Source organism: Hyla sarda, chromosome 4 (assembly GCF_029499605.1).
Source record: "Hyla sarda isolate aHylSar1 chromosome 4, aHylSar1.hap1, whole genome shotgun sequence".
Taxonomy (NCBI): Eukaryota; Metazoa; Chordata; class Amphibia; order Anura; family Hylidae; genus Hyla; species Hyla sarda.
Window position 1 is genome coordinate 404506927 of NC_079192.1, and position 23573 is coordinate 404530499.

At 41.9% G+C, this 23573-nt stretch overlaps 1 protein-coding gene across 4 annotated transcripts in view; it reads right to left on the minus strand.

Moving 5' to 3' along the window:
- Nucleotides 1-17591, minus strand: part of KIAA0930 (KIAA0930 ortholog) — a 56575-nt gene extending 38984 nt beyond the window's left edge. For 2 of the 4 annotated variants that reach the window (XM_056517459.1, XM_056517458.1), the window contains exon 1: nt 17268-17591. In XM_056517459.1, the coding sequence (XP_056373434.1) occupies nt 17268-17412 (145 nt within the window). In that variant the 5' untranslated portion in view covers nt 17413-17591. The remainder of the gene's footprint in view (nt 1-17267) is intronic. The other 2 variants (XM_056517461.1, XM_056517460.1) reach the window with 2 other exon arrangements.
- Nucleotides 17592-23573: the final 5982 nt, after the last annotated feature.

Below are 23573 nucleotides of genomic sequence, written 5' to 3' on the forward strand. Positions count from 1 at the left end.
TTTTTGGAAGAATGCAGCTTTGTTATTCTAATTCGGAATAAGAGGGTATAAGCACAAACACTATTAAAGAAGGGGGGGGGGGGACACACACACTTCCAGGAGGAATAACAGAGGAACCCAAATGTCCATTGGATGTTGCAAAAAAAAAAAAAAAAAAAAAAAAAAAAACTGGTTTTGAGAAGGTCACATGACCCGTGCTTCCAAATTAAAAGAGGGCTCGAACCCCCCCCCCCCCCCCCCCCCAATTCCTTCATTTCATCAGCGGCTTTATCTTCACACACAATGCTGCTCTTTATTAAATGCGCGATTGCTTCTCGTTTTTTTTGCAGCAGATGTTTCCTTACAATATAAATCGCGCTCTATGACTCATTCCCCGTAAAAAGCATCAAAATGAAACAATGAAACGCTCTCAGAAGAGTGAACAGGTGTGATGCACGGTGTCGTCTCTTTACCTTCATGTCTCAACAGGTGCATACTATGCTGCGAACGAGTCTGAAAAGCAATAAAATCTGATATTCCACTTACATGGACATTAATAGGTTAAATCGGGTACTGGGATTTGTCCAGGTGGGGGGGGGACAAATTCCTCCAGTACCCTCATGACTAGTGGTCTTCAAACAGCTGCCCTCCAGATGTTGCGAAACTACAACTCTCAGCATGCCCGGACAGCCAATGGCTGTCCGGGCACGCTGGGAGTTGTAGTTTTGCTATCTAATCTAACAACATCATGTTATAGAGCAAGAAGAGCTGAGAAGATTGATATATATATATATATATCATTACAGGAAAAGTTCCAGTAGAACTTATTAAATTAAATCTTTGAACTTTCCATGCTTTAGGAGTCCAGTGGGCGGTCCTAACTGAGTGACACTGCCCACTGGACTCCCAAGATAGATTTCAATCAATCAAGTTACAAGTTCTACTGAATCTTTTCCCCCCCAACAATGATATATATCAATTTTCTCAGCTCCTCCAGCTCTATAACATAATGCCGGTTTGATAGCATTTTGATGGTGACAGGTTGCCTTGTATAGCGGTAGAATTTATTTAAGTACTTTGCATTTTAACAACTTTTAACAGGTAAAAAGTAACTTGTCAAAAGTTTTGATGACTGGGGCACAGAAGTATTCAATGGAAAGCGGAGTAAGCAGTGTACAGAAGTTGTAAAAAATACAAAGTACTTTCTTAAAAGGGGTACTCCCGTGGAAAACTTTTACTTTTTCAATCAACTGGCTCCAGAAAGTTAAACAGATTTGTAAATTACTTATATTAAAAAAATCTTAATCCTTTCAGTATTTATGAGCTTCTGAAGTTAAGGTTGTTCTTTTCTGTATAAGTGCTCTCTGATGACACGTGTCTTGGGAAACGCCCAGTTTAGAAGCAAATCCCCATAGCCAACCTCTTCTATACTGGGCGGTTCCCGAGACACGCGTCATCAGAGAGCACTTAGAAAAGAACAACCTTAACTGCAGCAGCTCATAAGTACTGAAAGGATTAAGATTATATATATATATATATATATATATATATATATATATATATATATATATATAGTTTTGGCCTGGAATACCCCTTTAAACAGATTTTTCAATGACTTCTATTAAAAAATCTTAATCCTTCCAGTACTTTTTAGGGGCTATACACTACAGAGGAAATGCTTTTCTTTTTGGATTTATCTGATGTCACGACCACAGTGCTCTCTGCTGAGCTCTGCTGTCAATTTCTAAAATGGACAGCAGATGTCAGCAGAGAGCACTGTTGTTGTGACATAAGAGAAATGCAAACAGAAAAGCCTTTCTTCTGTAGTGTATAGCCCCTAAAAAATACTGGAAGGATTAAAGGACATGTCCGGTGCTCACTTTTCTTATTGTATCCGTTCCGGGCTGCAAAAAAGAAAAAGAAAATAAGCTCTTTCTTGCCTGCCTATGCTCCCCCGGTGCTCCGGTACAGGTGTTCGGTCCCCGGGCTGTATTCTTCTTACTTCCTGTTAGCCCGGCACGTCACACGGAGCTTCAGCCTATCACTGGCTGAGGCGGGACATCGCTGCGGCCGGTGATAGGTTGAAGCTCCGTGTGACATGTCGGGCTAACAGGAAGTAAGAAGAATACAGCCCGGGGACCGAACACCTGTACTGAAGCACCGGGGGAGCCTAGGCAGGTAAGAGAAAATTTGTTTTCTTTTATTTTTCCGCCCGGAACGGATAAAATAAGAAAAGTGAGCACCGGACATCTCCTTTAAGATTTTTTAATAGAAGTAATTTACAAATCTGTTTAACTTTCTAGCACCAGTTGATTAAAAAAAAATAAAAAAAAAAGTTTTCCACGGGAGTACCCCTTTAAAGAACCTGAGCTGCAATACCACTCACGACCCGAGGACAGGTGTGGCACTGTTTATGAAGCTATCAGCTGTCTTTCTAATCCTGGATAGGTTTCTTATCCGAAGTAGGTTTGTAAACAACCTGGAACCCGCCGTCCGTCAAGTTTTCTCTCCCGTTGTGTTTGCTGGAAGCGTGCGGCTATTTTTAGCAATGAAAACACACATGGCCACAAGTTCTCCTCCGCGCAAACATCTCCAGGATGGAAAATGTAATCCGCACTGAAGGAAAACAAATAACTCCTAATGATTCTCAAATACCCCGGAGATTCCGGCCGCGATTCTAGGCTAAGAATTTCTGCGTAAAAAAAAAAAAAATTTGACAAAAAAAAAAAAAAAAAAAAAACACCTCTCACACTGTCAGATGAGTTCTATCTGTATACTGCTGCTGTCTCTATGGGATCAGGATGTATAATAGTTATACACATCTCATCCAGCTCTATCTGTATACTGCTGCTATCTATGGATAGCGCTGTAAGCGCAGAGGAATCTGTAGGCGCTATATATATATTATATAAATAAATAAATGGATCAGGAAATATGTTAGTCATATCTCCCTTAGGCTGTTTTTTTTTTTTTTTTTGCTGTGTTTTCCCAGTTTTTACAGTGATTTCGAAAAATATAGGCAAAATGGTGCTATTTACTGATATTGTGCAAATCTTTTACGGTTTAAAACAATAAAATAAAAAATTGCAAAAAAAAAAAAGTTGTGAAAAAAAAATTAAACATGGCCCTGAAGACTTCTTTTTGTGCTTTTAATTTTATTTTTTTTTTTAAGAGAAAAATTGTTCATCAAAACTGCACATAACAGACCTCAACCCACTTAGGAGTCTAATGCGTTCACCTGGGCAACCGCCAGCACTAGCAGCCTATATGATCAGGTGGAGTGATCAAACTCCACACCCCCTCTTTGCAAAGTCAGAGGGAATTTAGACAGAATTAGGGGGGAATTTAGACAGAATTAGGAATTCATTCTAGCAGTGGAATTTCATCCAGTATAGCTGCAAACTCATGTCTGCCACAACGGCTTAAAACAGGTAAGCACAAGACGTACACAAGAACCTCTACATTATTCTCTAATATTAGCCTAAGCAACACTATATAAGCAAAATAAGTATCACCAGGGGACTCGTCCAGCACCAACTTATACTGTATAGCAATGGTCTCCAACCTGCGGACCTCCAGATGTTGCAAAACTACAACTCCCAGCATGCCCGGACAGCCGTTGGCTGTCCGGGCATGCTGGGAGTTGTAGTTTTGCAACATCTGGAGGTCCGCAGGTTGGAGACCACTGCTGTATACCATCCAGCACACCACTACCCCCCCTCCTGTTTGGAGATTACTCATTGTAACTATTTGGAAGCCATGTGTGACTTGTATAACCTCAATGTTACAGTTCTCCGTTGTGGCATTCAGCCGTATACACTGGAGTGGAGATAATACAAAGTAAACACGCCGGGAAAGTGCGATATGGGTGAATAATGGCTGAGCACACAATGGGGGCGCAGCACAGCATTAACCCTTCAGAGGAACTAAACACAAGAGATAAAAAAAAAATATAATAGGGGAGGGGACAGCAGAGAAGCGCAAAATACTATGCGACACATGTATGGCCCGCAATATTATGGATGTACGGAAGCCATAGACATAAGGGAGGTGGGGGGGGGGGGGTATTTATCGTTGGTTTTACCGTTTTTGTGGTGTTGATTTGTCACATGATTTGTTTCAGTTGCTGTTTAGAAAACAAAAAAGCCTCAATAAATTAACAAAACGTGATACCCACCAGCAGAATAGTGAGTGCAGCTCTGGAGTATAATACAGGATATAACTCAGGATAAGTAATGTAATGTATGTACACAGTGACCTCACCAGCAGAATAGTGAGTGCAGCTCTGGAGTATAATACAGGATCAGTACAAGATAAGTAATGTATGTACACAGTGACCTCACCAGCAGAATAGTGAGTACAGCTCTGGAGTATAATACAGGATATAACTCAGGATAAGTAATGTAATGTATGTACACAGTGACCTCACCAGCAGAATAGTGAGTGCAGCTCTGGAGTATAATACAGGATCAGTACAAGATAAGTTATGTATGTATACAGTGACCTCACCAGCAGAATAGTGAGTACAGCTCTGGAGTATAATGCAGGATATAACTCGGGGTCACTGTGTACATACATTACATTACTTATCCTGTACTGATCCTACCAGCAGAATAGTGAGTACAGTTCTGGAGTATAATACAGGATATAACTCAGGATAAGTAATGTAATGTATGTACACAGAGACCTCACCAGCAGAATAGTGAGTACAGTTCTGGAGTATAATACAGGATATAACTCAGGGTCAGTACAGGATAAGTAATGTAATGTATGTACACAGTGACCTCACCAGCAGAATAGTGAGTACAGCTCTGGAGTATAATACAGGATATAACTCAGGATAAGTAATGTAATGTATGTACACAGTGACCTCACCAGCAGAATAGTGAGTACAGCTCTGGAGTATAATGCAGGATATAACTCGGGGTCACTGTGTACATACATCACATTACTTATCCTGTACTGATCCTACCAGCAGAATAGTGAGTACAGTTCTGGAGTATAATACAGGATATAACTCAGGATCAGTACAGGATAAGTAATGTAATGTATGTACACCGTGACCTCACCAGCAGAATAGTGAGTACAGCTCTGGAGTATAATACAGGATATAACTCAGGATCAGTACAGGATAAGTAATGTAATGTATGTACACAGTGACCTCACCAGCAGAATAGTGAGTACAGCTCTGGAGTATAATACAGGATATAACTCAGGATCAGTACAGGATAAGTAATGTAATGTATGTACACAGTGACCTCACCAGCAGAATAGTGAGTACAGCTCTGGAGTATAATACAGGATATAACTCGGGGTCACTGTGTACATACATTACATTACTTATCCTGTACTGATCCTACCAGCAGAATAGTGAGTACAGTTCTGGAGTATAATACAGGATATAACTCAGGATCAGTACAGGATAAGTAATGTAATGTATGTACACAGTGACCTCACCAGTAGAATAGTGAGTGCAGCTCTGGAGTATAATACAGGATATAACTCAGGATCAGTACAGGATAAGAAATGTAATGTATGTACACAGTGATCTCACCAGCAGAATAGTGAGTACAGCTCTGGAGTATAATACAGGATATAACTCAGGATCAGTACAGGATAAGTAATGTAATGTATGTACACAGTGACCTCACCAGCAGAATAGTGAGTACAGCTCTGGAGTATAATACAGGATATAACTCGGGGTCACTGTGTACATACATTACATTACTTATCCTGTACTGATCCTACCAGCAGAATAGTGAGTACAGTTCTGGAGTATAATACAGGATATAACTCAGGATCAGTACAGGATAAGTAATGTAATGTATGTACACAGTGACCTCACCAGTAGAATAGTGAGTACAGCTCTGGAGTATAATACAGGATATAACTCAGGATCAGTACAGGATCAGTAATGTAATGTATGTACACAGTGACCTCACCAGCAGAATAGTGAGTACAGCTCTGGAGTATAATACAGGATATAACTCAGGATCAGTACAGGATAAGAAATGTAATCTGGCTACTTTGGCTACTTTTTCTGTTCAATAATTCCATGCGTAAAATGTCCAGCGGTGAAGATAGGGTTAAAGAATCCCATTCACTACAATAACATGTGATTTCTTCCAGTCTGATGTGTGTCACCTACAGCCAGATAAACACAATGAGGGAGATTTATCAAGGCATTTAAAGGGGTATTCCAGGCCAAAACGTTTTTTTTTATATATCAACTGGCTCTTGGAAGGATTAAGATTTTTTAATCAAAGTAATTTACAAATCTGTTTAACTTTCCATAGTTATTAGCTTCTGAAGTTGAGTTGTTGTTTTCTGTCTAACTGCTCTCTGATGACTCATGTCCCGGGAGCTGTGCAGTTCCTAAGGGGATATTTTCCCATCATGCACAGCTCCCGGGACGTCACATCATCATTGAGCAGTTAAGACAGAAAACTTCAGAAAAAAAAATAATAATAATACACACACATACATTTTTATTTTTTTGGGCTTATGTGTAATTAGAAAATGGTATTCCAAAGTGGTTTTATTGGTTTTTGCTACAGATGAGCGAACTTACAGTAAATTTGATTTGTCACGAACTTCTCGGCTCGGCAGTTGATAACTTATCCTGCATAAATGAGTTCAGCTTTCCGGTGCTCCCGTGGGCTGGAAAAGGTGGATACAGTCCTAGGAGACTCTTTCCTAGGACTGTATCCACCTTTTCCAGCCCACCGGAGCCCCTGAAAGCTGAACTAATTTATGCAAGCTAAGGCATCAACTCCCGAGCAGTGAAGTTTGTGACGAATCAAATTTACTGTAAGTTCGCTCATCTCTAGTTTTTGCTTATAAGAGCCAAATTGATCAACCCCCTGTGATAGTATAATAAATATGTCGCACATAAGCAAACAAAGCAAAAAAAAACTATGATAAATGTCCCCCTATGACTTACTGTACGTCATATAACCAACAGAGGAAGGAGGAAGTTTACACGACTCACCTGAAACGAGGAACTGAGATTATCTGTACGATACAGGACAAGGACGTGTAAACCTGGAGATTACACCTGGCAACATCTAACAATATTCTACATACAAAGTTTTAATAAAAATAAAAAAAAGGGGTCTTCTTTCCCCCAGATATTGGTAGCATACTGCTAGAATGTACCACCAGTGACCGATAGGTGGGGATCCCCCTATTATAGGAAAGCACCCCGACACTACCTACCTGTCCCCTGCAGTGACTATAAGGGAGGAAGCCATAGTTTGATCCGGTGGACCCAGATGGTACTGCAACTATCACGCAGTCCAGTATGAAGTGCGGGGCCATCCAGGGGCTCCAGGAATTTTACTAGTATTTAGACCTGATCTCACTGGCCCACCATCTGATGACTTCTTAAAGGAGAACTCCAGCCAAAACTAACTTATCACGAGATCCATTCATGTCAATGGAAGCGCCGGAGATGCATTAGTGCTGTACTCAACTCACTTTGGCTCCCCCATAGAAATGAACGAAGTGTGTGCCGCCTGCAGCGCCCGTTCCTCACTGAGAGCCGGGTCCTATCCCATATCCACAGGAGTTAGTTTTCACTGGAGTTCTTCTTTAGGATGGACTCCCCTTTAAAAAGGGATTATCAAAGAATAGTTAAAAAATAAATAAAAAAAATTATATATATATATGTGTGTGTGTGTGTTCGGGATCGACCGATTATTGGTATGGCCGATATTATCGGCCGATAATCACGATTTTGGGCATTATCGGTATCGGCAATTATGTTGCCGATAAGCCGATAATGCCCCGCCCCCGCACCGCGACCGCCATCCCCCTGACCCAACGCGCCGCACCGCACCCCCGACCCACCGTGATGCTAGGCGGTATACCGGTATGAATTTTTGCCCATACCGCTATACCGGTCGGGCCCCTCCCCACCCTCCGAGTCAATAAAAAAAATTAACTTACCCGTAATGGGGGTGGGCCGGGCCATCCATCCTTCCTGTAGTGTCCGGGTGCGTTCCGGGTGGAGGGTGGTCCGGTCCGGGCTGTCCTTCTCCGGCGGTCATCTTCTCCACTCCGGGCAGGCTCCGGCCTAGTGGACTGCATAGACGCCGCTACGCCGTGACATCAGGTGCGTCGCTGCGCACGGGCGTCACTGCGCAGCGGCGTCTATGCAGCGTACTAGGCCGGAGCCTGCCCGGAGTGGAGAAGATGACCGCCGGAGAAGGACAGCCCGGACCGGACCACCCTCCACCCGGAACGCCCCCGGACACTACATGAACGATGGATGGATGGGGCGGACCACCCCGACAGGTAGGGGAGAGAAGCGGGCGGTGGCGGCGGTCTATGGCCCCGCAAAAGCCACTGCAGATCATTGATTTAAAGCGCCCGCTTTAAATCAATGATCTGCAGCGGTGTCGCAGGGGGTTAAATAGCCGATAACTTATACCGGAATATCGGTATAAGTTATCGGCTATCGGCCCTAACCTGCACCGATTATCGGTATCGGCCCTAAAAAAACGATATCGGTCGATCCCTAGTGTGTATATATTATTATTAATAAATATATATATTTTTTCCCCTTCAAAAAAATTGTGCCATACCTGTCCTCAGGTTGTATGTGGTATTACAACTTGGCTCCACTACAACTTGGAACTGACCTGCAACACTGCTCACAACCTGAGGACAGGTGTGGCTTTTTTTTTATTTATTTATTTTTTTTTTTTTTTGGGGGGGGGATGGGAAATGAAATCTATATTTATTTCATTCCCCCCCCCCCAAAAAAAAATAAAATAATAAATAATAATAATTATTTATATATATATATATATATATATATATATATATATATATATATATAATAATAATAATAATACAGTGCCACACCTGTCCTCAGGTTGTGAGTGGTATTACAGGTCAGTTCCAAGTTGTAATACCACATACAACCTGAGGACAGGTGTGGCACTATTTTTTTTGAAGAAAAAAAAATAAATAATAATTATATATATATTATATTATTATTATTATTATTATTACACCACATATACATTATATATATACACATATATATATATATATATATATATATATATATATATATATATGTGTATATATATAATGTATATATGGTATAATAATAATAATAATAATAATAATAAATAAAAAAATATATATATATATATATATATATATATATATATATATATATATATATATAATTATTTTTTTTTTCTTTCCTCAGGTTGTATGTGGTATTACAACTTGGAACTGACCTGCAACACTGCTCACAACCTGAGGACAGGTGTGGCGCTGTTTTTTTTTTTTTTTTTTTTTTTTTTTTTTTTATTTGGGGGGGGGGGGGGGGGGGGGGGGAAGGGGGGATGGGAAATGAAATCTATATTTATTTCATTCCCCCCCCCCCAAAAAAAAAAATAAATAAATAAAATTATATATATATATATATATATATATATATATATATATATATATATTTATTAATAATACAGTGCCACACCTGTCCTCAGGTTGTGAGTGGTATTACAGGTCAGTTCCAAGTTGTAATACCACATACAACCTGAGGACAGGTGTGGCACTATTTTTTTTTGAAGAAAAAAAATAATAATAATTATATATATATATATATATATATATATATATATATATATATATATATATATATATAATTATTATTATTTTTTTTCTTCAAAAAAAATAGTGCCACACCTGTCCTCAGGTTGTATGTGGTATTACAACTTGGAACTGACCTGTAATACCACTCACAACCTGAGGACAGGTGTGGCACTGTATTATTAATATATATATATATATATATATATATATATATATATAATATTATTTATTTATTTTTTTTTTGGGGGGGGGGGAATGAAATAAATATAGATTTCATTTCCCATCCCCCCTTCCCCCCCCCCCCCCCCCAAATAAAAAAAAAAAAAAAAAAAAAAAAAAAAACAGCGCCACACCTGTCCTCAGGTTGTGAGCAGTGTTGCAGGTCAGTTCCAAGTTGTAATACCACATACAACCTGAGGAAAGAAAAAAAAAATAATTATATATATATTTTTTTTATTTATTATTATTATTATTATTATTATTATTATTATTATTATTATTATTATTATTATTATTATTATTATTATTATTATTATTATTATTATTACTACACATATATATATATATACACACACACCCCTATATAATAAGCTCTACTTTTCTAATCCTGGATAACAGGATAGATGAAAAGGCGATGAGATTGTCAGCAAATTGGATTTCTAGACTGAATGGACGGGGGATAAAGGATTTTATTCCTCACCTCCTTAATAAAATTTAGAGGGTGATTCACCGGGTACTCTGGAGAGAACATGTGATCCCACCACAGCAAATTCGGCCCCTGCAGACAGTGTGGGCCCTATAGAGATCCCCCTATAAGTCAGAGCAGGGAGCAGTCTTGGTTTAACCATATAATACATTAGTGTTTTCCAACCAGTGTGCCTCCAGCTGTTGCAAAATTACAACTCCCGGCATGCCCTGACAGCCGCAGGCTGTCAGGGCATGCTGGGAGTTGTAGTTTTGCAACAGCTGGAGGCACACTGGTTGGGAAATCCCTGTATTACATACTACACGCCAGTCTTGCAGTGCGGCTAAATACAATCTAGTGTTCCCTGTTATCAGCCAATCCAAAGTGGAGAGGGTCTGACTGTAATATTTATCCATCAAAAAGGACAACCCAATCCCCCCCCCCCCAGTATAAGATTTTCCAGCCAGTCAACCCACTATAGAATAATACTACAGATGGCTGATAACAGAGAACAGGGTCTCATTACGGAAGTCACTATAAAACTTAAGGTTCAACTTGGGGGTCATTTATATAGCGGGTGATCACCCTCATTTATTAAGGATGGAAGAAACCATTCATATATCAGAGGGGGGGACCAATACTGTGATGTAATAGATAGGACTGGATGTAGTAATTGGGGGGGAGAACAGGGTGGGTCTCTCTGGGAGAAGTGACAGCTCGGAGTCAGACGGCTCCATGTGATCAGGAGGCCTTTGTTCTCACATAAGAACGAAGAGGAGTCTAACAAAATAAAAAGATAAGACCTCCACATCCTTATATAGAGAGACCCCCCCCCCAGGATTGTAGATAAAACACGAGAAAAGCCGCAACATCACAACAGTTTACAATAATCCATTGATTTGTATTCTGTATCTTATTTACTATATTAATATATATTTTATGCATCTTATATTAAATTATAAGTATTTATATGCTTAATCTAATATATGTTATAATAAATTTGATATAGAATATAAATATGTTTAAATCTTATGTTAAATATTATTTTCGTATTTATATTTCATATCTTAGAAATATTATATTTAAATATTATATTTTTTTATTATTATATTAATTAGTATTTATATTTTATATCTTAATATAATAATAAATCTAAGATATAAAATGAAAATATTAATATAATAATCTAAGATATACAGTGACCCCCCCCGACCTACGATGGCCCCGACATATGATCAAATCGACATACGATGCTTTTTTATGTCGGGGCCATCGCATTAAGTGCTACCCGGCAGCGCAAAATGCTTAAGCTGCTACCGGATAGCAGCTTAATGTTCCCCGTGTGGTGCGGTAAGTATTACTTACCCCTCCACGATGCTCCGGGGTGCCCTCCGGGTCCAGCGCTGGTCTTCCGGTGTCTTCTCGGCCCTCTCCGATTACGTCAATACGCTGCTGCGCACGTCATCCAATAGGAATGCGGAAGACAGCCGAGGGCCGGGGAAGACAGCCGAGGGCCGGGGAAGACAGCCGAGGGCCGGGGAAGACAGCCGAGGGCCGGGGAAGACAGCCGAGGGCCGGGGAAGACAGCCGAGGGCCGGGGAAGACAGCCGAGGGCCGGGGAAGACAGCCGAGGGCCGGGGAAGACAGCCGAGGGCCGGGGAAGACAGCCGAGGGCCGGGGAAGACAGCCGAGGGCCGGGGAAGACAGCCGAGGGCCGGGGAAGACAGCCGAGGGCCGGGGAAGACAGCCGAGGGCCGGGGAAGACAGCCGAGGGCCGGGGAAGACAGCCGAGGGCCGGGGAAGACAGCCGAGGGCCGGGGAAGACAGCCGAGGGCCGGGGAAGACAGCCGAGGGCCGGGGAAGACAGCCGAGGGCCGGAAAAGACAGCCGAGGGCCGGAAAAGACAGCCGAGGGCCGGGGAAGACAGCCGAGGGCCGGGGAAGACAGCCGAGGGCCGGGGAAGACAGCCGAGGGCCGGGGAAGACAGCCGAGGGCCGGGGAAGACAGCCGAGGGCCGGAGAAGACAGCCGAGGGCCGGAAAAGACAGCCGAGGGCCGGAAAAGACAGCCGAGGGCCGGAAAAGACAGCCGAGGGCCGGAAAAGACAGCCGAGGGCCGGAAAAGACAGCCGAGGGCCGGAAAAGACAGCCGAGGGCCGGAAAAGACAGCCGAGGGCCGGAAAAGACAGCCGAGGGCCGGAGAAGACAGCCGAGGGCCGGAGAAGACAGCCGAGGGCCGGAGAAGACCAGGAGAGCCGGAGAAGACCAGGAGAGCCCAGCGGAGTACCGGGGTCACCATCGCGAGCGGCGGGGACAGGTGAGTACAGCTTTCTATACTTTGCACGAATCCCTCAACATACGATGGATTTGACAATGTAAACGATGGCTCGTTTGGAACAAATTACCATCGTATGTTGAGGGACCACTGTAAATAGATTTATTATCTTTGATTATTATATTAATTAGTATGTATATTTTATATCTTAGATTTATATATCATATTTATTAATATATTTTTTATATTTTTGATTTATTATTACATTTATATAACTTATATTACATAGTTTTTAAGTAGAGATGAGCGAACTTACAGTAAATTTGATTTGTCATGAACTTCTCGGCTCTGCAGTTGATGACTTTTCCTGCATAAATTAGTTCAGCTTTCCGGTGCTCCGGTGGGCTGGAAAAGGTGGATACAGTCCTAGGAAAGAGTCTCCTAGGACTGTATCCACCTTTTCCAGCCCACCGGAGCACCTGAAAGCTGAATTAATTTATGCAGGATAAGTCATCAACTGCCGAGCCGAGAAGTTTGTGACGAATAGAATTTACTGTAAGTTCGCTCATCTCTATTTATAAGGTTGAAAAGAGACCAGAGTCCATCAAGTTCAACCTACCGTATATCCCTAGTAGGGGTGTGAATCGCCAAGAATTTGGCGATTCGATTCGCGATACCTGTGTGGCGATTCGATATATCCCGATATATCACGATACCGTCTAGGTGACGATACATCGCGATATATCCTGATTCTGTCTAAAAAACAAATGTCTTTTACACTTTTATTAAAACTTTATTTTTATTTTAATTTTGTACACTTTATTAGTCTTTTAGGAATCATTAGATTCCTCAGACAGATGAATAGAGTTCTATTGAACTCCATTTATCTGCGATCCATTGATAGAGCCTGGTCCAGCCAGAATCTATCAATGACAGAGCCACGGAGAGCATACACATCTCCCTCTAGACAGCGGCGATCTAAAGGGTTAATAGCCAGCCGCGGCGATCGCCGCATGCTGGCTAATAGCGGCGGCCCCCGGCTACTGAGAACAGTCGGGGGCTGCAGAGTATGGAGCGGGCACGAGTCGGAGCCCGCTCCGTACACCCAGAGCGCCACCGCGTCAGATCCGGCTGACAAAATGTGGAACTTGTATCTCCTGATACCCGGGACATGCTGTTCTGTGCATCAGGAGATACAAATTCCACATCACTAAAAGAATCGATTCAAAAATATTTTGAATCGATTCAGTATCGGCAAGTGAAAAATTGCGATAATCGCGGGAATCAATTTTTTCTTACATCCCTAATCCCTAATGAGTCCTTACTGAGTTGATCCAGAGGAAGGCAAAAAAAAAAAAAAAAACATCATACTAGAGGTAAAAATTCCTTCCCGACTCCAAATATGGCATCAGAATAAATCTCTGGATCAATGTTCTGTCCCTATAAAATCTAGTTTACATAACCAGCAATGTTATTATTCTCCAAAAATTTATCCAGACCCCTTTTAAATTCTTTTACAGAGTTCACCATGACTACCTCCTCCGGGAGAGAATTCCCCAGTCTCACTGCTCTTACAGTAAAGAACCCCCGTCTGTGCTGGTGTAGGAACCTTCTTTCCTCTAGATGTAGAGGATGCCCCCTTGTTATAGATACAGTCCTGAGTATAAATAGATCATGGGAGAGATCTCTGTACTGCCCCCTGATATATTTATATATTGTTATTAGGTCGCCCCTAAGCCTTCTTTTTCTAAACTAAATAAACCCAATTCTGATAATCTTTCTGGGTACTGTAGTCCTCCCATTCCCCGTCTTTGATCCCTCTCCAGCTCCACTATATCTTTCTTGTACACTGGTGCCCAGTACTGTACACAGTATTCTATGTGTGGTCTGACTAGTGATTTGTACACAGCGGTAGATTTATTTGTCGTGGGCATCTATGCCCCTATTGATGCACCCCATGATTTTATTTGCCTTGGCAGCAGCTGCCCGACACTGGTCACTACAGCTAAGTTTACTATTAACTAAGACTCCCAAATCCTTTTCTACGTCAGTCGTCCCAAGTGTTCTCCCATTTAATACAGCCCGGATTTTTCCTCCCCATGTGCATTACCTTACATTTATCAGTGTTGAAACCCATCTGTCACTTCCCAGCCCAAACCTCCAACCTATCCAGATCCATTTGTAACAGTGCACTGTCCTCTATTGTGCTTACCGCTTTACAGAGTTTAGTATCATCTGCAAAGATTGGTACTTTACAATTCAACCCCTCTACAAGGTCATTAATAAATATATTAAACAGAACAGGACCCAAGACTGACCCCTGTAGTACCCCACTAGTAACAGTCACCCAATCAGAATAAGTACCATTAATAACCACCCTCTGTTTCCTGTCACTGAGACAGATACTTACCCACATTTTCCCCCAGCCCGATCCTTCTCATTTTATTCAACAATCTTTTATGTGGAACCGTATCAAATGCTTTTGAAAAATCCATATATACGACATCCAGCGATTCCCTCTGGTGTAGTCTGGAGTTCACCTCCTCATAAAAGCTGATCAGGTTAGTTTGACAGGACCGATCCCTCATAAAGCCATGCTGATATGGAGTCACACATTTATTTGTATCAATATACGGTACTCCAAAATAGCATCTCTTAGAAAACCCTCAAACAATTTACATACAATGGAGGTTAAACTAACAGGTCTATAATTCACCTTTTGACCCCTTTTTAAATATTGGCACCACATTTGCCATGTGCCAGTCCTGGGGAACAGTCCCTGTCACTATAGAGTCCCTGAATATTAAAAATAGGGGTCTGTCTATTACATTACTTAATTCCTTTAGAACACGGGGGTGAATGCCATCTGGACCTGGTGATTTGTCTATTTTGATTTTTTGTAGACGGCACTGTACTTCTTCCTGGGTTAGACAGGTGACCTGTACTTCTTCCTGGGTTAGACAGGTGACCTGCACTGGGGAGTTTACCTTATCTCGCTGTATGTCACCTGGCATTTCATTTTCCTCGGTGAATACAGTGGAGAAGTATTTGTTTAATATATCTGCTTTTTCCTGATCCCAGTCTATAATTTCTTCCTCATCATTTTTTAAAGGGCCAACACTTTCATTTTTGACCTTTTTGCTATTTATACAGTTAAAGAACTTTTGTTTTTTTTACATATTTTAAATTTTTCTCTATAGCTTTTTAATGCTTCTTCATTGCTGTCCTGTTTTATTAGTTTAAATGCTTTATTTTTGTAATTTATTGCCCCCTTAACGTTCTTATTCATCCACATTGGTTTTCTTTTATTTCTGACCCTTTTATTCCCATAAGGTATATACATCTTACAGTGATAATTTAAGATAATTTTAAAAGTATCCCATTTAGTGTCAGCATTCATATTTTTGAGGACATAATCTAATTTTATATTGTTAAGGGCTTCTCTGAGTTAATCGGACTTTGCTTTCCTAAAGTTTGTTGTTTTTGTGGCCTCGAGAGATTACCTTATTGAACAACAAGTTATAATGTATTATATTATGATCACTATTTCCTAGGTGTCCTTCTACTTACTCTATAAGATCTGTTGGTTAATATTAAGTCTAGTAGGGCGCCCCCTCTGGTCGGGCTCTGCACCATTTGGGACAGATAATAGTTTTTAGCTATAGTCAGAAACCTGTTCCCTTTATGAGATTCACAGGTCTCAGTCTCCCAGTTATCAGGATAGTTATAGTCCCCCCATTATTATCACCTCATTCTGATTTGCTGCCTTGTTTATTTGCCTCAGTAATTGATCTTCTGCTTCTTCCATTATGTTTGGTGGCTTATAGCAAACCCCTATCAGAATTTTTATTTTAAATATGACAAAAGATCAGTTTGGCGCACAACAGTTGCAAATGAGTCACAAGTTGCAAAAAATAAAAAATAATAATATGCGATTCATGATAGATCAAATATATTGAGATTGTATTTATTTTTTCCCCCTAAAGGAGGGGGGGGGGGGGGGGCGAGGCCAAACTTGAATTTTCAATTTGCAGATGAAATAAGAAAAATGCCAATCCCCCCCAACAACACGATGGTCACAGGCACAGGCAGCCCGGCAGCTCAGTGTTTAGCACTGTTGCAGCACTGGGGTCCTGGGTTCAAATCCCACCAAGTACGTTGTCTGCAATGAGTTTGTATGTTCTCCATAATCTACTGACAGGTGATTTTATATTGTGAGCCCCAATCTGAGTGTACATCACTGCGGAATCTGTCTGCACTATATGAATAAAAATTATATAAATAAAATAATAATAAATAAATGGATTACATGCGACTTACAATAAAAAAAAAAATCATTATAAATTAATCATCCGTATAAACTCGAACTTTTGTTTCGTTGTTGAAATACGACAAATGATCCGTTTTTCCCATTAATGAGTTGCAAAAAAGATTCATTTAAGGACCGCACGACGTTACTAAGTCAAAATGATATTGTTTATTTATTTTTTCTTTGTACGTTCTACGATTCTGGATTATGTTAGCGGTTCTGATCATTCGGTGGCGGTATTTATTATGGTGATATGGTGGAGGATGGTTCTGGCCATGGTCAGCCTGATCCCAGCCCAGCACATAGGTCTCCATTGTTCCATAGACATCATCTCATTATGACAACCCCCCAAACACAGACTGATCCCCCCATAGATAATATCAAGTCCCCCGGGGGCATCACTCACCCAGGCCGCTGATCTCCTGGCGAATATTGAGGCGGTTCCTCTCGTCCACTATGGCTGAGATCATCTGCTGGAGGGAGCGGTCCAGACCACCGTTCTCCTCCTCTCTTTTCCCCGCCCGGCTGTGACTCTTTACCGCGGCCATCATCCACCCGGAGCCGCCACCGCTGCTCTCATCGCACTGAGCCCGGTGACAGCGCGCAAGGGACACCGACCCCCAGTCAGGCGACACTTCCGTCTCCCATAGCGGACCAGCTGGGCGCTTCCTGCAACACTCCGGAGCGACAGCCAATCAGCAGACGTTAAGCCTTGACAGGGGGCGGGGCTTATAGATGGCGATCCAATCCACTCTCTGCATAATGAATAGCGAGAGGCGTGGATAGGTGGGAATAAACCGCCAATCAGGGTCTGGAGAAGCTTGTCAGAGGGCGGGGCGTACGCCGGACTATCCAATCATCGCTAAAGATGGGCGCGTTTATGGAAATCAACAGCCAATCAGCTGCCGCCCTGGTTTAAAGGGACTGTGTGTATGATGAGGCTGAGGTCAGGTGGGGGAATGTGACATGTGGGTTGCAGACAAGTTCAGCCTCAAGGTGGTCCGGGCTGTGTGTGATCTGAATACATCATGGGGGCTGCTGGGAGGGTCTTTATCATATCGGCCATTGTATCTCTATAGACTGGATCCATAACCATGCACACAATGTAGAAGAATGTGTAATTAGACTATTATGGGGTATTTAATAAATAATAATATAATAAAAATGTGGGGTATATAATAGTAATAATAATAAAGTATAATAATTATTATTATTATGATCATTAGGTCCTTAGCACACATTTTGGTCAAATCATATCAGTTTGATATTCAACCCCTAAAAACTTACCCCCTATCCACCGGACCACTGGTTGATATAGCTATAGGAGGTCCATCGGTTGACATAGTAATAGGAGGTCCACTGGTTGATATAGCTATAGGAGGTCCATCGGTTGACATAGTAATAGGAGGTCCACTGGTTGACATAGTAATAGGAGGTCCACTGGTTGACATAGTAATAGGAGGTCCACTGGTTGATATAGCTATAGGAGGTCCATCGGTTGACATAGTAATAGGAGGTCCACTGGTTGACATAGCTAAAAACAATTACATTAATGTGGTCTAAGGTGATAGGAGGTGCTCAACCCCAAGTGCAGTTGTGCACCTCCGTTGGAGGACCTGCATTTGTGGGCCACAATATGGTTTCACCCCTGTGGTACATGTAAACAATGACATTGGCACCTCCTATCACCTTAGACCACCTTAATGTAATTGTTTAATGTCCAAATCATGTATTACGCATCCACCTACACATTTATCTGGTGTAGGATGCCACTGTGGTACTTGTGACCATCTGCAGGAATCCTCCATTGTATGCATTTTTTGCTGGGGATCGCCCTTAGCAACGGATCACAAGTGCAGGACCTCCACCCCAGCGAAGGTGCACAACTGCCCTTGGGGTTGAGAGTTTCCTGCTATAACCACGTTAATGTTAATGTAAGCCGTTGATATAGTGTTGTAGAAAATCCAGACTTGTAATAATTCGGGCTCAGTGGTCTGCCAGGGATAGCAAATTCGCTATAGTTGAAAAAACACAGACAGACAGTCAGTGATCCAGCAACTGATTTCTCCTCCAGCATAGCAAGAAATCCTTCTGGAGGTCAGTGTCTAGTTTATTTATGTACACAACAAAGAGGGAGGGGTTACAGTAGCCACTCCCACATATACAGTATCAGGTGTCACAAGGTGAAGATTCAGCCTACAGAAGATATGACACACCTCCACGTGCCATCAACAGACCACCACATCTGCAGCTATGGTGCCCAGTCGACAACACATGAACCCACGGCATATCGCACAATATGAAGGCAATGTGACAACTTAATATTTCCACGACAGTTGCTATAGAAGGTCAACTGGTTGACATAGCTATAGGAGGTCCACTGGTTGGCAAAGTTATAGAAGGTTCACTGGTTGATATAGCTTTAGGAGGTCCACTGGTTGACATAGCTATAGGAGGTCCACTGGTTGATATAGCTATAGGAGGTACACTGGTTGATATAGCTGTAGGAGGTCCACTGGTTGGCAAAGTTATAGAAGGTTCACTGGTTGATATAGCTATAGGAGGTCAACTGGTTGATATAGCTATAGGAGGTACATTGGTTGATATAGCTTTAGGAGGTCCACTGGTTGATATAGCTATAGGAGGTCCACTGGTTGATATAGCTATAGGAGGTCCACTGGTTGATATAGCTATAGGAGGTCCACTGGTTGATATAGCTATAGGAGGTCCACTGGTTGATATAGCTTTAGGAGGTCCACTGGTTGATATAGCTATAGGAGGTACACTGGTTGATATAGCTATAGGAGGTCCACTGGTTGATATAGCTATAGGAGGTACACTGGTTGATATAGCTATAGGAGGTCCACTGGTTGATATAGCTATAGGAGGTCCACTGGTTGATATAGCTATAGGAGGTCTGCTGGATTATATAGCTATAGGAGGTCCACTGGTTGATATAGCTATAGGAGGTCTGCTGGATTATATAGCTATAGGAGGTCCACTGGTTGACATAGCTATAGGAGGTCCACTGGTTGACATAGCTATAGGAGGTCCACTGGTTGATATAGCTATAGGAGGTCTGCTGGATTATATAGCTATAGGAGGTCCACTGGTTGACATAGCTATAGGAGGTCCACTGGTTGATATAGCTATAGGAGGTCTGCTGGATTATATAGCTATAGGAGGTCCACTGGTTGATATAGCTATAGGAGGTCTGCTGGATTATATAGATATAGGAGGTGCATTGGTTGACATAGCTATAGGTAGTGATGAGCAGCAGGGGCCATATTCGAATTTGCGATATTTCGCGAATATACGGACGAATATTCGTCCTATGTTCGTGAAATTCACATATTCGCTATGTTCGTTCTCTTTTTTTTTCCATACTAAAATTGGAAATTGAAATTTGCATAGTGCACATGCATTATTATATCTTTCACCTAAAGGAAGGGAGGGATCAGTGTCCTCTGACTGGAAGTGCCGATATTAGCATATATTCGCGAATATTCCCATATTTAAAAAAAAAATAAAAAATAAAAATTGAAGAATATTTGTCATTACGAATATATATCACTATATTATAAATATTTGCAGTGCTGATAATATTGAAGTGCTGAAATTCACAGTAAAAATTCCCATTTCGAATATTCGCACTCAACACTAGCTATAGGAGGTCCATTGATTGACACAGCTATATGAGGTCCACTGTTTAGGCAAACGGACCCTTATGCCTTAAAGGGCTATTCCAGCTATTGGTGAAATCTGTCTGCTGGCAATCCTACGGCTAGTATAGGGCCTCCCTTCCTCCACAGTAAGATGGCATCAGTGTGTAAAATCTGTATGAAAAGTTGGCTATGAGTACATTGGTTCTTGGCTTCCAATAGAGTTGCATGAAACAACGGTGTGCATAATTCCCTATATCTCCTAACCACAGCCTTTATGGTGTGGCGGTCCCATGGGAACATGACAAATACTGACTTTGTACCTCTTCAGTAAAGCAACATGGCCACAACACAATGTATGGTGCTGCTTGTTTCTGACACCATTCCACCATAGCTTTACAAAACAGCTATGCTGGGTGTCGGACCTCTCACCAATCAGATATTGATAGGACTTTTCCAGATGACCTATCCTGAAAACAGACTGTTTACTATGAGAAAGGGGAGAGGGAGGTACATATTTTGCCAATTTTTAGGACAGACATTCACGTCGGATGTGACTACCCTTCAAGGTACTTGCTGTAACCTCTTATCCCCCGCACACTTCTCTTCTCTGACTCACGGCTCATTGTTCAGTCCCAGGAGTTCTCGACCTACTTACACAGTAATAAGGTCATGTAACAGGAACACGTAACCTGCTGTCAGTCAATCCAATGCACACATGAAGCTCGGGTCACACCGTGAGGACCACAAACACAGCTGATGTCCATATGGGGGATTAGGGGGGGAGCGGTGAGGAATGTAAATGTATCCCTTTCCAATGTTTATTATTAAGCCTATATTATACTTATATCCATGTAACAGGTCATTACTGGAGTCCAGCAACAGTGTATATGGGCTCTTGGGTGAATAGGGCGATGATGCAGTTCCTTACTGCACTACAAATAATACAGTGACTGCAAAGACTAGTGTGCGGGAAAACTGAAGAGGTGGGACCACAGCCAAGGTAATATCCATGGCCTATCTAGAGTACCCCTTTAACCCCTTAAGGACGCAGCCCTTTTTCACCTTAAGGACTGAGCCCTTTTTCACAATTCTGACCACCGTCGCTTTACGAATTAATAACGCGAAAATGCTTTTACCTGATTCTGAGATTGTTTTTTTGTGACATATTCTACTTTATTTTGGTGGTAAATTTTCGGCGTTACTTGCATCCTTTTTTGGTGAAAAATCCCAAAATGTCATGAAAATTTTGAAAATTTTGCATTTTTCGAACTTTGAAGCTCTCTACTTGTAAGGAAAATGGATATTCACAATAAATATAATTTTTCTTCACAAATACAATATGTCCACTTTATGTTGGCATCATAAAATGGACATATTTTAGCTTTTTGAAAAAATTAGAGGGCTTCAAAGTAGAGCAGCAATATTCAAAAAATTCATGAAAATAGCTAAATCTGAAGGGACAGATGTTACAGAACTACAACTCCCAGCATGCCTGGGCAGTCATGGCATGCTGAGAGTTGTAGTTTGGCAACATCTGGAGGGCTACCGTTTGGGCACCACTGTAACAGTGGTCTCCAAATTGTGACCCTCCAGATGTTGCAAAACTACAACTCCCAGCATGGGAGTTACAGTTTGGCCTTCCTAGTGGTTGCCACAGTAAAGATCACTTTACTGCAACTTTCAATCCCCCCCCCACTGTAGTTTCCCTACCTGAGCCAGGATCCAGCAGTCTCCAGCATCGATCGGGGATCTCCAGGCATCTTCTCCTGCAGGTACCGGCCTCCATCTTCTTCCCACGATCACCTCGACATCCAGGGGTGGGCAGAATGGGGGGGGTTGCCATGGCAACCCACTGTCCTGCTCTGCCATTGGTCAGAATCAGTTCTGACAAATGGCAGGGGATAGGAGAAGATCGCAGCTCTGCGACCTCACTCCTAGCCCTCAAGATGATCGGGGCTGTTCCTGACAGCTCTGATCATAGCTATTTTCTGGGTGATCGGGTCACCAGAGACCCGATCAGCCCGGAATAGCAGAAAATTGCATGTCTGAATTGACATGCGATTTTCTGCGATCGCCGACATGGGGGGGGTCTCAGGACCCCCCTGGGTGATGTGCTGGGGTGCCTGCTGAATGATTTCAGCAGGCATTCCGGTCCGGTCCCCAACCGGCTAGTGGCGGGGACTGGAATTCCCACGGGCGTGTGCATACGCCCCACGTCCTTAAGGACTCGGGATGCAGGGCGTATGCATATGCATACGCCCAGCGTCCTGAACAGGTTAATAACTTTTAGAGGTCATCCCAACTCTAAAGCTGTTTACAGGATAGGGTATATGTATCTGATTGACAGGGATTTGACCACTGGGACTCTCTATGGAACATCCAAGATAAAGGAACAAGGGGGGAGATTTATTACAACCTGCCCAGAGAAAAAGTTGCTGAGTTCCGCGTAGCAACCAATAGTGATGCCATATTCGAATTTGCGATATTTCACAAATATATTGATGAATATTCGTCCTATATTCGCAAAATTTGTATATTCAATATATTCAGGGTTATTTTTGCATGTGAATGTGCGTATGCGGATAACTATCTACCTATCTATCTCCTAGTATTCTTTAGTGACAATATTCATGAATATGAGGATATTCGTGAATATTCCCATATTCTCATATTTGCAAAAATTTGCTCTCCAGTCTAATACAGTAAATAGTATAGGAGCCTTCTTTAGACCACAACCTGGAAGCCGGGAGGAATGATATCACTGTGATGTGTTCTGTGGGGAATTACAAATATTCATATAGTGCTATATTTGCCATATTCGCGAATATGTGAGTATGCAAAATTTGCAATAAATATTCAAATTGCGAATGTCCGCGCTCAACAATAGCAACCAATCAGATCGCTTCTTTCATTTTTGAAAAGGCCTCTGAAAAATGTAAGAAGCGACCTGATTGGTTGCTATAGGCAACTCAGCAACTTTTCCTCTGGACAGGTTTTGATAAATCTCCCCCAATGTACTTTCTGCAGCGGTCCCATAGTGAGTGCAT